Genomic DNA, 14,952 nt, shown 5'->3' on the forward strand with positions numbered 1-14,952 from the left:
GCCCGCCCGCCCGCCCGCCCGCCCGTCCGTCCGTCCGTCCGTCCGTCCGTCCGTCCGTCCGTCCGTCCGTCCGTCCGTCCGTCCGTCCGTCCGTCCGTCCGTCCGTCCGTCCGTCCGTCCGTCCGTCCGTCCGTCTGTCTGTCTGTCTGTCTGTCTGTGTCTGTCTGTCTGTGTCTGTCTGTCTGTGTCTGTCTGTCTGTGTCTGTCTGTCTGTGTCTGTCTGTCTGTCTGTCTCCGGCGTTTAAACAAAGCCCGCGAAATATGAAATGAAACCGCGTGACTGCGCTCGTGCGCTATCGTATTCCAGCGCTCTCAACAGCGCTTCGTGCGAAAGGACCGTGCGAAAGGACCGTGCGGGCGGACCGTGGTGAAGTGAGCGGCCGCGGCTCTTCAGAGTGCGTCAGCATCTTTGGCGGTGGCACGCGCAAAGGAAGCGCCGTCGTCCCTGATACGCGACAGGCCGACGCACCCGAGAAATACTCTCGCCACATGACGGCAAACCATATGTCGTCGGTTTCTTTGAGTTGCGGTTATCATCATCATCATCATCATCATCAGCCTGGTTATGCCCACTGCAGGGCAAAGGCCTCTCCCATACTTCTCCAACTACCCCAGTCATGTACTAATTGTGGCCATGTTGTCCCTGCAAACTTCTTAATCTCATCCGCCCACCTAACTTTCTGCCGCCCTCTACTACGCTTTCCTTCCCTTGGAATCCATTCCGTAACTCTTAATGACCATCGGTTATCTTCCCTCCTCATTACGTGTCCTGCCCATGCTCATTTCTTTTTCTTGATTTCAACTAAGATATCATTACCTCGCGTTTGTTCCTACACCCAATCTGCTCTTTTCTTATCCCTTTACGTTACACCTATCATTCTTCTTTCCATAGCTCGTTGCGTCGTCCTTAATTTAAGTAGAACCCTTTTCGTAAGCCTCCAGGTTTCTGCCCCGTACGTGAGTACTGGTAAGACACAGCTGTTATACACTTTTCTCTTGAGGGATAATGGCAACCTGCTGTTCATGATCTGAGAATGCCTGCCAAACGCACCCCAGCCCATTCTTATTCTTCTGATTATTTCAGTCTCATGATCCGGATCCTCAGTCACTACCTGTCCTAAGTAGATGTATTCCCTTACCACTTCCAGTGCCTCACTACCTGTTGTAAACTGCTGTTCCCTTCCGAGACTGTTAAACATTACTTTAGTTTTCTGCAGATTAATTTTTAGACCCACCCTTCGGCTTTGCCTCTCCAGGTCAGTGAGCATGCATTGCAGTTGGTCCCCTGAGTTACTAAGCAAGGCAATATCATCAGCGAATCGCAAGTTACTAAGAGTTGCGGTTAACCGCTTCTTTTAATACCCCTGCCACACGGGCACAGAAAGTGAGAATAATTGGCTAATTCCTTAAGCTTTAATGTCATTCGTGAGGTGCCACACGAACATGCTTAATGACATTAAAGCTTAATGCCATTCGCGACGTAGTGCGTTCTCTTAACTCACTTGGCCATCAAATGCGTACTCTCGTTCCCAAGGTCTCCACATTCTGACGAGACTAAACGGATTCTTAGTGAATAACAATTAATATGTTCTTCACTTTCTTTAAAAAAATTGCTCTGTCCCGCGCCGTAGTGCGTTCTTACAATTATTACAACTCACTTGGCCGTCGAATGCGTACTCTCATTTCCAATGTTCCCGCCGTGGCCGTGGTGACTACATTCTGACAATATTAAGCTAACTTGTAGATAAAAACAACTAATGTATTCTTCCATTTTTTAAAAGCAGCTCGTTATTTTTGTAGACATCAGCAGGCGATCTTGCCGCTACGCATGGCTAGAGCACTAATCGTGAGCACATTAGCCAGGACAAGCTGTTCGATTCCACGGCGGCGGCTCCATATGCCTTGTTGGCCGCATAATGCCTTCGAATTTCTCGACGATATTTGGCTCGAAGGACCACATACGCCAGAACAAACTGGAGCACACGGTCAAATTCTTCAGGATCGCTGCTTGAGAGCTTGGAAGCTGTGAGCGCCATTTTTCCAATTTCAATGCTTTGGCTACACTGTGGATTGGCCGTCGAGCTCGCTTTAGCTTCGAACGGTTTACGGCTGGGTGCAACAATGACCTTCCTGAAGTAAACTACATACAATACGCGTATTAATGTTTCTCACGCCATTTTGTAAGCATCTACTCCCTAGATAGCTGTTTCCTTGTTGTATTACGATTGGCAAGCAAACTTAATCGTTTCACTGCAGCTATCGCCATCGCAACGTTTAATGTCATTAAGTATACGCGTGTAGCAGCGATAGAAATATAATGACCTTAAGAAACTTAAGGTCTTAAACCTTTAATGGCATTAACCTCGCCCGTGTGGCACGGGTATAAATCCTTGGTTCAAGTTACGTGAAACAGCCTGTATCAATATGATTAGGAATATTACTTTCATTGAATGAATCGAATTGTATCTTGCTCGAATTGAAAAGAAAAACGTATTTCTTCTTTCTTTCTCAGTGTTTGTTTCCTCCTCACGTAGTCGCGCTTCAATCGCTGCACCCATAACCCTTGCTGATGTCGGTGACAATTGGTATTAATTGAATTCTGGGGTTTTATAGATGCCAAAGCCACGGTTTGATTATGAGGTACGCTGTAGTGGGGGACTCCGGATTAATTTTGACCACCCGGTCCTGCGCCCAATACGCGGGACACGGGCGCTTTTGCATTTCGTTTCCACCGAAATGCGGCCGCCGCGGCCGGGATGTGATCCGCGTCCTCGTGCTTAGCAGCGCAGCACCACAGCCGCTATAAGCCACTGCGGCGAGTGTGACAATTGGCTCCGAGCCGCTTTTCTCCCGAAGCTTCGCGACCTATCTGGATCGACCTTGGACCGTGTTCCGGAGTATTTTTCCGCGGCCACGTAGCGCAGCTCGGCTGGGGACAAACGGATGAAAGCTTACCGCGCCCGTGGTACCTAGGCGCAGTCCCTATATTTTTTTTTTTTCTCGCAACTCACGCATGCGCACGCGCGTCATGAAAACGCGGCGCATTTCGCGTGTCTGCGCCGTTGACAAAACGGAAGCACGCGCACCCAACGTGTCTTTTACCGAGCGTGTTTCCGTTCTGCCAACTGCGCAGACACGAGAGGGGTACGTGACAGTTCCGTGATGTTCCGGGGGCTGCTGCGAATGGCGCGGACACGCGGGCCCTATCTTGAAAGCGATCTGCGATGGGGACACAGTGCGCCAATAGCTTCGTGTGCGCTGTGTTTTCGCCGCTTAGTTCGCGTCGAAGCGAGAGGCCGCGCTTCCTCACTCCGGCGTTTCGACAGCGAGTTTCCGCGGTCATCGAGTGAGACGTGTTCAGGTTTGCTTGTGCGCGCGTGACACCATGCTTGTCAATTTAGTTGCTAAGCCAATGTTTATATGGCCGACAGAACTACTAAACTTACTTCGTATACCTGTCTACTAATCTGCTATCGAAATCGCTGCTTCGCCCTTCGGGCAAAGCAAAGGGGTCCTGCCAAGGGGAGCGAAGGGCGGGGGTATAGGTGCCTCTGGATAGACGCCGGTTTGGCGGCCGCAGGCCAATGAATAATGACACGTTGTCGCTACGAATTTGTTGCTCTGCACGCTTCCCCGTTACGGGCTGTTCTGTATCGGCCGCTGTGATCACACTTGAATGGACGTTAAGCGCCCGTTCTCGCGTAGTGTGCATTGCTGCCGGCGAACGGAGCAAAGCGCGTATTTCAAGTTACTGTCTATGGCGCAGTACCACACATTTATTTCTCTCTCGCAACTCACGCATGTGCACACGCGTCGGCGGCGCAGCTGTCGCGTATCGGCTAAGTGTCGGCGTGTGCGTGTGTGCGCGCGTGTGTGTGTGCATGCGTGTGTATGTGCGTGTGTGTTTTCCTTTCAGATAGGTAGAACATTCGGCAAAATAATAAGAGCTTGGTGGCGCAACCCACCACCCTGCTTCAAAGGGGACGCTCATAGCGTCTATCCATCCATACGCCGTTGACTAAACTGCAGTGCGCGTTGGACGCAGGTGCAACAATTATATAGTATACGGCGCATTATATACTCGAAATGCGGCGATTGCTGTCAAGAGTCCTTCGAGAGCCCGGATTTCCCTCGAACGTGGCGGGACAGCTTCCCCAAGGAACTCGTGCTCGTTTCCAGAGAAAGATATGAACGAAAGTTTGAGATGTGGTAAGATTCAAGTTTCGGTTTCGAATCGTATTTTTCAAATCATTTCGTAGTGTAGTGGTACGATCGGCGACAGCAGCCCCACCCGTTTAACCAACGGCTTCTTGGCCAATCCCCCGTAGTGGGTAAGCTAGCGCCATGGTACATGGGGAGCAAGCAGGGAAGCCGGCTTTGACCGCGGTCGCCGCGGGGCTCCAGACTACGGTGGGCGTCGGTGGCACTGTGCGACCACGGACGCCGACGCGACGCAGCAGTGCGCCACGGTGCTGCCCCGTGTTCGAGCAGCGGGCCCGGAGTCCGCGAGACGCTTCTGCAGCCGGGACGAGGCGACAAAAGAAAAAGCAACTCGACGCCTCGGCGCCCGGCGCTTCGGTCGTCGCGACGGTGTGCGCGTGGGTCACCGTCCTTATCCGCAGGACAAATTCATTTACCTTCACGAACCGTCGCATAACCTCCATTAAGCGCCATCGTCCGTGTCACCGACGCGCGTTACTGGAGTTCTGCGACACGTCGCGCACCTTCGGTGTTTCTCGCGCAGCTGCACGTTCATGAGCTACAGTGTCTTCGCGTTGTCTGACTCCTCTGTGCGACTGAGTTGCAGGGCCCACGAACCGTCGCAGATGCTATAGCCTAACGAGACACCTGACCTGCTACAGTATATTATAAAGTGTGAAGAATGAAGTTAAAAAAAGTGCAACAGTCACGCACAAAAGAAATAGAAAGAATTACAGAAAAGTAAACTAACATAGAATACGCTAACGGAGTACCTGCCATATGCGCAACGCAATTACGGACTGTGGTCTCAAATCGTTGCACTCCCCGAACCTGTACTTCACAAACCCCAATGCACACTTCATTTTCGATGCGTCGTTGCCACTGTCACCCGCTGCTCGAAATTCCGAAAACAGAAAAAGAAAAACAAAGAAAAGGCGCCGAGTGGGGAATACCGTTTCTTTTGATATTTCTTGCTGTCTGTTCATAGACTTGCTTTTTTTTTGTTAAATGCGAAGCCTTCCTTGGCGAACATTTGCCACTTTGACAGTATCCACCTAGCCGTCTTGGTGCTCTCATGGTCGTCTGGTTAATTTTGTAGGCTCCCCGCACACAGCTTCGCATAACATCGATTCCCACAGTGCATGAGACGTGCCGGCTTGTTCTTCGTTTGTTTCTTTCTTTCAGTTCTTTTGTGATGCGCGAGACAGCGGCTGTTCACAATTATAGCGTTCTCCCTGTAGTTGACGCGATGGCCCATCGGGCGCCTCGTGGCCGTGCCTACGATCCCGAACGTCGTCTCGCTGCGTTATTTCCTCATGTCATGTTTCGCTCGAGCAGCTTTTCTTCTTTATCCTTTTTTTTTATTATTATTATTATTATTATTACAGGAGCGCCAGTCAAGCCACCCCTTTATAAAGAGTACGCCAAGCAATCATCAGCGGCAGCAGCAAGTACACGGTCAGGAAGACATGCGCAGATGTTCTAGTGCGGACAACAACTATAGTGTTATGGTGAACAAAAAATATAAGGAAAAAGGAAATACTAATAGTAAGCTCTGCGGTTTTACGCGCCAAAACCACGATCTGATTACGAGGCACGCCGTAGTGGGAGAAACTCTGGATCAGTTTTGACCACCTGAGGCACGCTCTCTAATGTGCGCCTAAATATACCAGCACACGAGCGCTCTCGCATTACGCCCACCATCGGCCGCCGAGATCGAACCCTCCACCTTCGCGACGCCTCGTAAGTATACAGGCTTCATCGTTTTCCGTTTAGACCGAATGAAACTAAAGGAATGCGGCAATTCTTTTTATTCCTGAAGTAGGTTTTAAGCGTGACAAGGGTCCGTGAAAGCCACCTAAGATGCCGAGCCTGCACGCGCCACGGTGGCGATGGAAGGAGTTCGAGGTCACTCCACCGGCCGGCCACCCGAGACTTCAATTCACTGCGCGTCTCTGCCGCTACTTACAAAACGAGAAGCGCGGGAGCCTGGAAGAGGGGTGTTCCTCGCCCTGGGGCGCCGATGATTGGATGAAATGGCGCATTGGGGCGCGCCGATGCGATCTGCCGAGTTCGCCCGTAGAACGTCTGGTCCGTTTACCCGAATGCGGGACACGCTAAAGCTCTCTGCTCTCCCGACAGGCCGATAATCAGCGAGTCTTTCGGAGCTGTGATACAACGCGCTCGACGCATCATCGTATTATCATCTTAGGGACCCTGGACTGAGGATTCCTCCCACACTGCTCTCGCCATTCAAATATTATTAATAAAGATGTTTTTTTACTCCCTCTCGGAGTTGGCTGCAGCACGAATATCCGCGAGTTATAGGCGCTCTTAGTAGAACGAAACTACTGAGCTCTCTCTCTCTCTCTCTCTTTTTTTTTTCTTGCGTTAAAGCTCGCGCGCAGCGGGTTCCACTTACACCGTAGTTCCACTCAAACGATGATCAAGCAGCGAAGTCGCAGTGCGGCAAAAGTGTGGCCTTCGAGATTATGGCTTGACCCGTCGATGCAAAAGCGGAACGCCCGAATCACTGAGGTCACGCAAGGTGTACCTTCGTCGCAGCGCCGTGACGCTGCACGAAGCTTAATAGAAATATAATGATTCCATATGACTGCCTAACACGTTGTACTAGTCTCGCAGTCAAAGATTGGTCTAATCAGTTTTCATGTTATGTACTTCCTGTCACGGAAAGCGTAAAAATATCCAACTCGAGCAACTATCCAAAATTTAGCGCGAGCATTAGCGCTCCGCCTGAGCGGATATCGTATTATCCCGCCTCATGTATAAAACATGTAGAATATTTGCGATCTAATCAGTACGTAATTATTTTAATTAGCAAAATCTAGACTATTACCACACGTAACGTTGCAACGCAAGTCACATCTGCCTCTTTCAGTATGTTATTTTTTTTTTTACCTACACTGGTTACGCGAGTGTACGAAGTCGCCTTTTTTTTTTCTTTTTTAGACTGGTGTAGAACAAGTGCAGCTATGTTCACCTACACGAGCCCATTTTTGCATAGCACTAGTGTAGCACGAGAATTGCACTTCCTTGACCACAGTTTCCCGTGGCACCATTTCGCCTGCGATTGTCGGCCCTGCCTACCAAGCTTCGCTGCAGGTACGGGCAGCGAAGCGCTGGCGCGATTGTGTGTCACAGACGGTCACAGAGGAAGGTGAGCTAATCCTCCCGGTAGACAAAATTATCTTACACGCGCATACTGCATGCCGTTTCAGACTCCGCGCTGTATTACGTGCATAGAGAAGCTCTTTTCGTACGCTGCGCATTCGCGACGTATTCAGCTGCAATTCGTCTAGATCTGTTTGCTGAAACTCGTACATTGACTGGCTTTTAGCTTCCGTCGAGGGCATATGCGCACTCAATAAGCGCGAAGTCGAGGAAACTGCGAGTCGGGCGCTTTTCGTATGCTTACGCAGAAGACGACGCGCAGTCTGCTCTGATTGGCTGCAGCCCAGCCAGCCAACCGCAGCACACGACGCCGTAGCCTCTACGCGCCCGCAGCGTGCTTCTATTCACGCCCAAGCCCAGTGCTCGACCGCTGCGCCGCCATGCTCCGTCCGCACGTACCACCTGTCTAGGTACTTCTCCGAAGCGCCACGGCACGCGCCCTAGGTCCTTCTAGGTATTTGGTTTTGCGTCCCTGGCTGATGCCTGGGCGCACAGTCTGCTCGGCCCAGCCCGCATTCGCAGAGTTCAGGCGGTGTGGGTAAGCTTCAATTTTAAATGCGTAAGCATTTCTATGCTTACCCAACGAGAAAACCGTCCCCCCGTCCTCCCCGTAATGAAACGACCGCTTTCGAGATAGCGCCCGCAGCAGCGAGCGAATTCGCCTTCACTGCGCAGCCTCTCGCTTCGACGCCAACGAAGCGGCGTGAACACTGCGCTCGTGGAGCTCTCAGCACACGCCTCACTCTGCCACTTTCGCAGATCGCTTTCACGATACGGGCCCGCGCGGCGGTGTGATACGAAGCCGCCGCCTGGGTACGTTTGGTCACGGTTCAATGGTGCTTCGGCGCGGATGGACAAGGTGCTAAGCAGCGATAACGGCTTGCAATGATCGCAACGTCGTCAGCGCACCTGGCGCCGCCGCCTGCAGTATACTTCGCTTGCGTCATCAATGGTCCTTCCGCCGCCGTCCGCACCAGTTCGTGGCGCCGCAGCGCTATCGCTTGTACTGGCCTGATCAAGTTTCACAACATCGATGATGACACCGGGCTGCCTGGAGATGAGCAAGTGGCACAATACTTACGCACACTTAGACAGCTCCCAGATTTTCTGCGTGAATTTTCTTTTTCCTGGATGTCGCGCGATAGCTTGTTTGATACGAGTGGAGTGTGGTGACTGCGCCTTGCTACTGTTTCGGCTGGAAAAGAGAGAGTCACGGAAAGAAGGATAGGACGCTTGATTGCAGCAACGATATTGCTCGGTGTGCGAGAAACCCTCCATGTCCCACCATTATTCCAGCTTTCGTAGGTCGAAGCGCCGCGCACACCACGACCAACTTCTCATCCTGTCCCTTTATCCCCTTATTCAGACTGAAAATTTTCGTCCAGTGCGACTCCTGTAGCTTCCGCACGGACTTTTCAGTTCGAATTAGCCCAGGCGGCGTGTTTTGAAAAACCTCTTTTAGCGACAGCTGGTGAGCAGGTTGTCAGATTGTGCGCCCAGGCATATCATCTCCCTAGTCCCACCAAATCCCTAGAAGAATCTAGGGCGCTCGCCGTGACGCTCCGGGGAGAAAAGTACCCAGAAACGTGGTACGCGCGGGCTGCGCAGCGGGCGAGCACCACGCTTGGGCGTAAATAGAAACGCGCTGCCTGGCACTACACTCATCTGCGCGAGCCTGCACGAAGTACAGGTAAAAAGTAGAAGGATCGACATTTGGGCGAGTTGGTACTAGTTGAACATGTTGAAGGGGCAGCGCAAGACGACGAAGACAGAAGGCAGGAACACACAGGACAACATGGTGCTCCTGTCTTCTGTCTTCGTCGTCTTGCGCTGCCCCTTCAACATGTTCAACTAGTACCAACTCGCCCAAATGTCGATCCTTCTACAGTATATTTCTACACTGTTAGGCAAAGTTACACCCTTATCTGCCTTGCTTGCGTTTCCTTTCTTGAAAATGGCGTGCCCACTACTTTCCTGTCGGGAATACTATGTCATGCTGATAACGCACGTGCCGTTCGTTACTGGAAAGTAACGGGCTCGCCGCGTTAAAGTAAGGAAATGCGGACAAGGCAGATGACTATTATCGTAGTGTGGCAAAAGGGTGTAATTTTGCTTAAGAGTGTATTACATCGGGCTCTTTTACTCGTCCTACAAAGGTAAAAGGTACTCCTGCACTCTTAAACAAATGTACACCCTTTGGGTCATATCTTGCCACACAATGATAATGGTCATCTGTCGTGCTTGCGTTTCCTTTCTTGAAAACGCTGCGCGATTGCTACTTTCCTGTCCAGAATGCTCTGTCATGCTGATAACGCGCATGCGCCGTTCGTGACTTGGAAGTACCGGGCTCGCAGCGTTAAAGAAAGGAAATGCGGACAAGACAGATGACGATTGTCGTTGTGTGGCAAGATACGACCCAAAGGATGCAATCTTGCTTAAGAGTGTAGTATGTGAGCCACCTGAAGTGGCTGATTCCCGCCATCTAGCACAGCCGATTTCGGCAGGGTCATAGGTTTAGCTCCATTAGCATTCTTATACATCTACCATAGAGTTTCTCACTACATTACCTAGAGGGAAATCTGGCGCTGCTGCGATGTGGTATGCATGGGAATGCCGGTATATTGTGGATTCGGATTGGCATCGTTCTCGTAGAGACGGGACACCTTGAAGACGCGCTTGGCAAGTACCGTTCCGTCTGTCACAATGATTCAATTTCTACTAGAACAGCACGTGAAAAGCTGTTTTAGCTTTATTATTACACGAAAACATGTTTTATTTAACTATGAGAACTTGTTATTGTGTGTACGACTACATGTTACGTAAAAAGTATGAGCGGGCCGCTAAAGTTAGAGGACAGACGACAAGGTTCGCGCTCGCTTTGAAAAAGTTGGTCGTCTGTTCTTGCTTTTCTTCGCTTGGTCAAGCATCGTGGGTGAGTAAAGATGTAATATGCGTGAATGGCAACATTTTATGAAGATTTTACTTTGAGAACGCGTTATTTGCGTAGCCATATCCACGTTTTAGACGAAGCCTCTTACAACACCAGCCAACACGAGCCTCGCAGACACATATACCGTCATTCCCATGACGGCACGGTGCCCCCTTAAGAAACTCCCATAGACGGTGGCGCCAGATTACCCTCTAGGTGTTATAGTGAGAAACTATGACATCTACAATAGCGAAAAATAGCCAATCTTACCGCGAATGCAGGCTCGGGCAAAATACAGAAAAGACGGGAGAACGAAAGACGGTGGCGACACCGCCTTGGTTTCCGGCACCAATGCGCCATGACGTCATGCATTCTATGGCGTCTGCCAGTTAATTTTTGATGCGTAAAGACAGGCTGCATTATGTACCAATGAAGACAAAGACGGAACTTAACATGTTTTGAGAGCTATTAGTGCGCTACAACGGCCCAAATAGGATAACTGAGCCACACCCGTGACCTCACACTGGCGTTGGAACTCCAGCGCGCGTAATTTAAGGAGTTTTAAGAAAATAGATAATATCAGCAGACTGGATCGATTCATCCTGCTCTGAGCTCCTCTAATGCGACCGCAGCAGGCACTCGCACACCGTCCCCTTCTCGAGCGTTTCTTCGTGACGCACGGAACGTGTCTTCGTCCGCTACACTGTGGCCTCCGAAATGCGTGCACACAGACGCCTCAGATCTCAGAGTGTCTACCTGGCCAGCGCCTCTGACCTGACGCCGAGTGCGACGGTCGCGCAACCTCGGACGGTTGTGCACAACGCAGATGCTGACGTCAGACCCGTTCGCGAACATTTTTTGCGAATCCGTGTCCCGTTTTGTACAAGTGCAGAAGGCGGAGACGTATGAATGGGTTCCCAGACAGGAACTTTTGTTACGCATGCCGAAATACTGATAACATATGTCAGCGAACAACGGCTGACGGTTCGACGTAACATGGGTCTTCTTGTGCTGTTTGTTTGAGTTTGTAAGGTGCGTTACAGGCGAGGCAATAAAGAAGAAAAAAAAAACGCGACAACTCGGCGGCTACCATGGCATCACAGCACCCATCACAGCAGCGGCACGAGTTCAACCGCCAGTGGCGGTGATTATTTGCGCTGTGCTTTTTTTTTTTTTTCTACGGCGAGAAGGAGCAAATGAACCTGACGACGGCGTAAGAACCGAAAAGACGACCACATCAAACACACTTTCGCGCCCTTCGACTACTGTTGCAGTAAAATAAGAGCAGCCCTGAGCAAGACTGCGGCTAACCACCAGTATAAAAACACTATTCATTATCTTTGGGAACCAGGCAGCGCTGTTCCCCCACCCGAAAAGTAAGCGGTTATACTTAATACTCACAGCAGCACGTTTGCGCTAAAACATCACCCTGATGGCATCACCCTGATGGTCACAATGAACGGAATATGCGCATTGGCGGAGCTTCTGCCAATTATATCTTAACGCGCAGGGCATTCGACGGCTCTTCCTTCGGTTTGCTGAAAAATGATGCTGATTCGGCGTAATTTCCCAAGTGCGACGGTTTCGGATCACCCTCAAAACGCGGTAAAAGAAAGCGGAAACATCAGTCACGTTCAACAGTCAGTTCTGTATTTTGTGTTATTTTTCCGTCGTAAATCACATGTTCATCTCTTCCCCTGCATCTTAAATGGGTCCTGAACCACACCCCCTCGGGCTTGGTGAAAGAAAAAAAATATATATAACACAGGCCGCGGATGGCGTGAGCTGCTGTGAACATCTCAGCCAAAAGTCGCGCGTGGAGCACGCAAGCGAAGCGCCGTCACCCTTTTTTTTTTTTTTTTTTTACGGGTTCAAAGCTATGAGACCGCGAGTGTAACGTGACACATCAGCTAGCTCCAACCGACCAACATCGTGCACTGCTTATGCGACGATTGAGCTAAAACGGGATAATCTTGACTCGTTGAATTGGTTCGGGCTGTTCGAAGGGACAAACTAGGAACATTATACCAGTTGATAGTGACAGAGCGTTGGATAGATACTACTTTCGACATTTTCGCGGTAACATATATGTTGATTATGAGGCGAGAGAATGAAAACTAAAGGTCAATGTCTTCCTTGTTTCATTCTTTCCTCTTTTTTTTTAATTTCGAGGCCCCTTTGGGAGACAATTTCGCGGCCCCTTTGTGAGACGTCACGGACAAACTACCGCGTTCTTTCGTATCCCGGCCACTGCAACTCCGTAAAAATTCTCGAAGCTGTATTTTGGAATACAATGTGTTCTATTTTTACCGTTAAAAAGATGACAGGACCCAGCGGACGGCGTCGAAATCCTTCCCACGACGGCCAGCATCGTCCTTCGAGGCGGTATTACGGTGAGTGGCTGCTTTCGTATTGTAAAACCATAATTTACTTAACACAGCTCGAATGAATTTTTCTCGTTAGCGACCCTCCAGCATCGCAGAGGAAGGAAAAAAAGACTCCGGATTAATTTCGCACACCCGGATACTCATTCGAGTGTTGAGCAGCGCAGGGGAATCGATCCCGCGACCTTGTTCCCAGCTGCGGACGAGCAGTGCAGTCCCTCGCGTAAGCTAACAGCGGCCACCCGTTCATCGTTTCGCTGCCCCGTGTCGATCGACGATGACGCGCCGAACGTAACTTGTGGACATATCGTGACCGCTTCAGTTGAGAGTTGTCTGCGTTGCCGGCATAACCGCGCGTCCCGTTATCTCGGGCGCGTACAGACACATATCCATAAGCATGCGAAAGACGAATGCCAGCATTTTATGGCACCAAAGTGAAACAAAATGAGTGTTTCGCTCCCTAACAATAAGGCGCGGAGTAACAATAGGAAGGGCGAAAAAAGCGGGGGAGGGAGCGAAGCGCTCGCAGCGTCGACACGCATCGAAGCGGAAGGTAACGGACGACCGAGACGCTGCGGTTTTGCGAAAGGGTGGAGGGTAGTCATAAGTAACGGGAGCCGCGAGCAAAGTTATATCACTGGCAAATACTTTTTTTGGGCCATATTTTCTCGCTCTTTCTTGCGATTAATCGCATCCAACTGCTGCGCCGCGCGACGCACAAATTCAACGGACGCGGCGAGCCTTTCCCTGGCAAAGTAGCCTCGTACCCGCGCGTTGGCGTGGCGTGCGGGTGCTTAGGCTAAGTACGCGGAATCGTACGTCGATTAGCGCAACGGAAGGGTTTTCTGGCGATGCAGGCAAGCCGTTGGTACTCGGAAGCACGGTCCCGACCGTGCATGCGAACGCGCGGTTACGTGCGAGGGTTTCGACCAACGCCGATGGTTTCGCGGCCTCAACTTCGAGACATGCTCGGCTCAATAAGGCAACGGATTGATCAGGGTTTCTCGCTAGTCGCGGTTCGCGAAATCAACAACGAGGCACTCACGCTACTCGGCAATGCGTAATAATACACTGGTCAGCTGAATACCCACTGGCCCAAATGCTGGGGGGCGGGGGGGTAAGAGCGTGCGACCGCGAGGACGGCGCTGGCGAGGACTGCGAGGCGTCACGCGTGCCTGAGGCCGCTCCCGACAGGTGGCGCGAGCGTCCACACAAAAACACAACCGCCGCTTCCGCGGCCCCAACCAGACTCGAAAACCCGTAAACCCAGCCCCGAACCCCAGTGGGGGTAGGAACAAAAAAACAAAATGCGCCCTACGCGACGTGCACTGCTATTGGCGAAAAATAAGTGCGGCCACGACGAACTGCGTCGGTTGCTGCGACAGCGGTCGCGCACGGAGACGCACGCGCGGACGAGAGTTTACGTGGTCGCAGCAGCGGCGGCGGCCGTGAGCGACGAGAGAAAAGCTCTCACCTCGTCTCGCTGGACGCGCAGCTCGTCGATCTGCCTGTCTCGCTCCGCGATCAGCTCCTGCTGGTGCTGTATCAAATCCGTATGCAGCACGACGATGGCCCGCAGTCTGTCCTGCTCGGTGTCGTCGGGCGCGTCGTCACCACAGTGCGCGTACAAGTGGTCACTCTCGCACGGCATGGGCTCGAGGAGTTCCGCGGACTTCGCGCACGAGATGTGGTCGTGGAATGCCGCGACGAGACTCACTTGTCGAAGCACCGCTTCACTTCTGTCGCCGTTTCGTAAAGCTTTGGACATGTCGCAGGCCCCTGGCACGGGACCACTCGGCTGGCGCCCGCTGCCAGGCGGCTCCGATTTCATTGAGCGGTTACGGAAGTCTATGATCATCGGTTAGCTGTTTGAGTCCCTCGTCGGATTAGTGGTCGGTGCAGCCTCTCACCGAAATCACTCACCGGTCACAGTGAAAGTCGCACAGTACATCGCACAAGACAGCGCATCGGCCACAGCTTCTGCTTACTTGCCAAGCGGGGGCGACGGAGTGGAAGAGGGGGTCTCCGCGAGCCAAGCGCAGATGTAGTTTGTTTTTACGCCGAAGCCGTAGCCACTGCCGTACTCTCGGTTCAGTGGCTCGCGGCCGCGCTGGGACAGAAATAAAAGCGAAAAAGCTAGTATTTTCATTTTTTCACCATTTTTATAACTGTATGTGGCTGACTAGTTAAGTTCTAACTGACAATAAAACACGAATCATGAGTATGTGCGTAGGTGCCGTCCAGTGT

The 14,952-nt window shown here is 51.4% G+C and overlaps 1 protein-coding gene across 1 annotated transcript in view; it reads right to left on the bottom strand.

The window, feature by feature from the left end:
* Nucleotides 1-14,740, bottom strand: part of LOC126540197 (uncharacterized) — a 118,858-nt gene extending 104,118 nt beyond the window's left edge. Inside the window, exon 1 of the mRNA XM_050186988.3 lies at nucleotides 14,180-14,740. Coding sequence (XP_050042945.1) covers nucleotides 14,180-14,563 — 384 coding nt within the window. The 5' untranslated portion in view covers nucleotides 14,564-14,740. The remainder of the gene's footprint in view (nucleotides 1-14,179) is intronic.
* Between the last annotated feature and the right edge of the window lie 212 nt (nucleotides 14,741-14,952).

The sequence above is a fragment of the Dermacentor andersoni genome, chromosome 2 (genome assembly GCF_023375885.2).
Source record: "Dermacentor andersoni chromosome 2, qqDerAnde1_hic_scaffold, whole genome shotgun sequence".
In the NCBI taxonomy this organism is placed as follows: Eukaryota; Metazoa; Arthropoda; class Arachnida; order Ixodida; family Ixodidae; genus Dermacentor; species Dermacentor andersoni.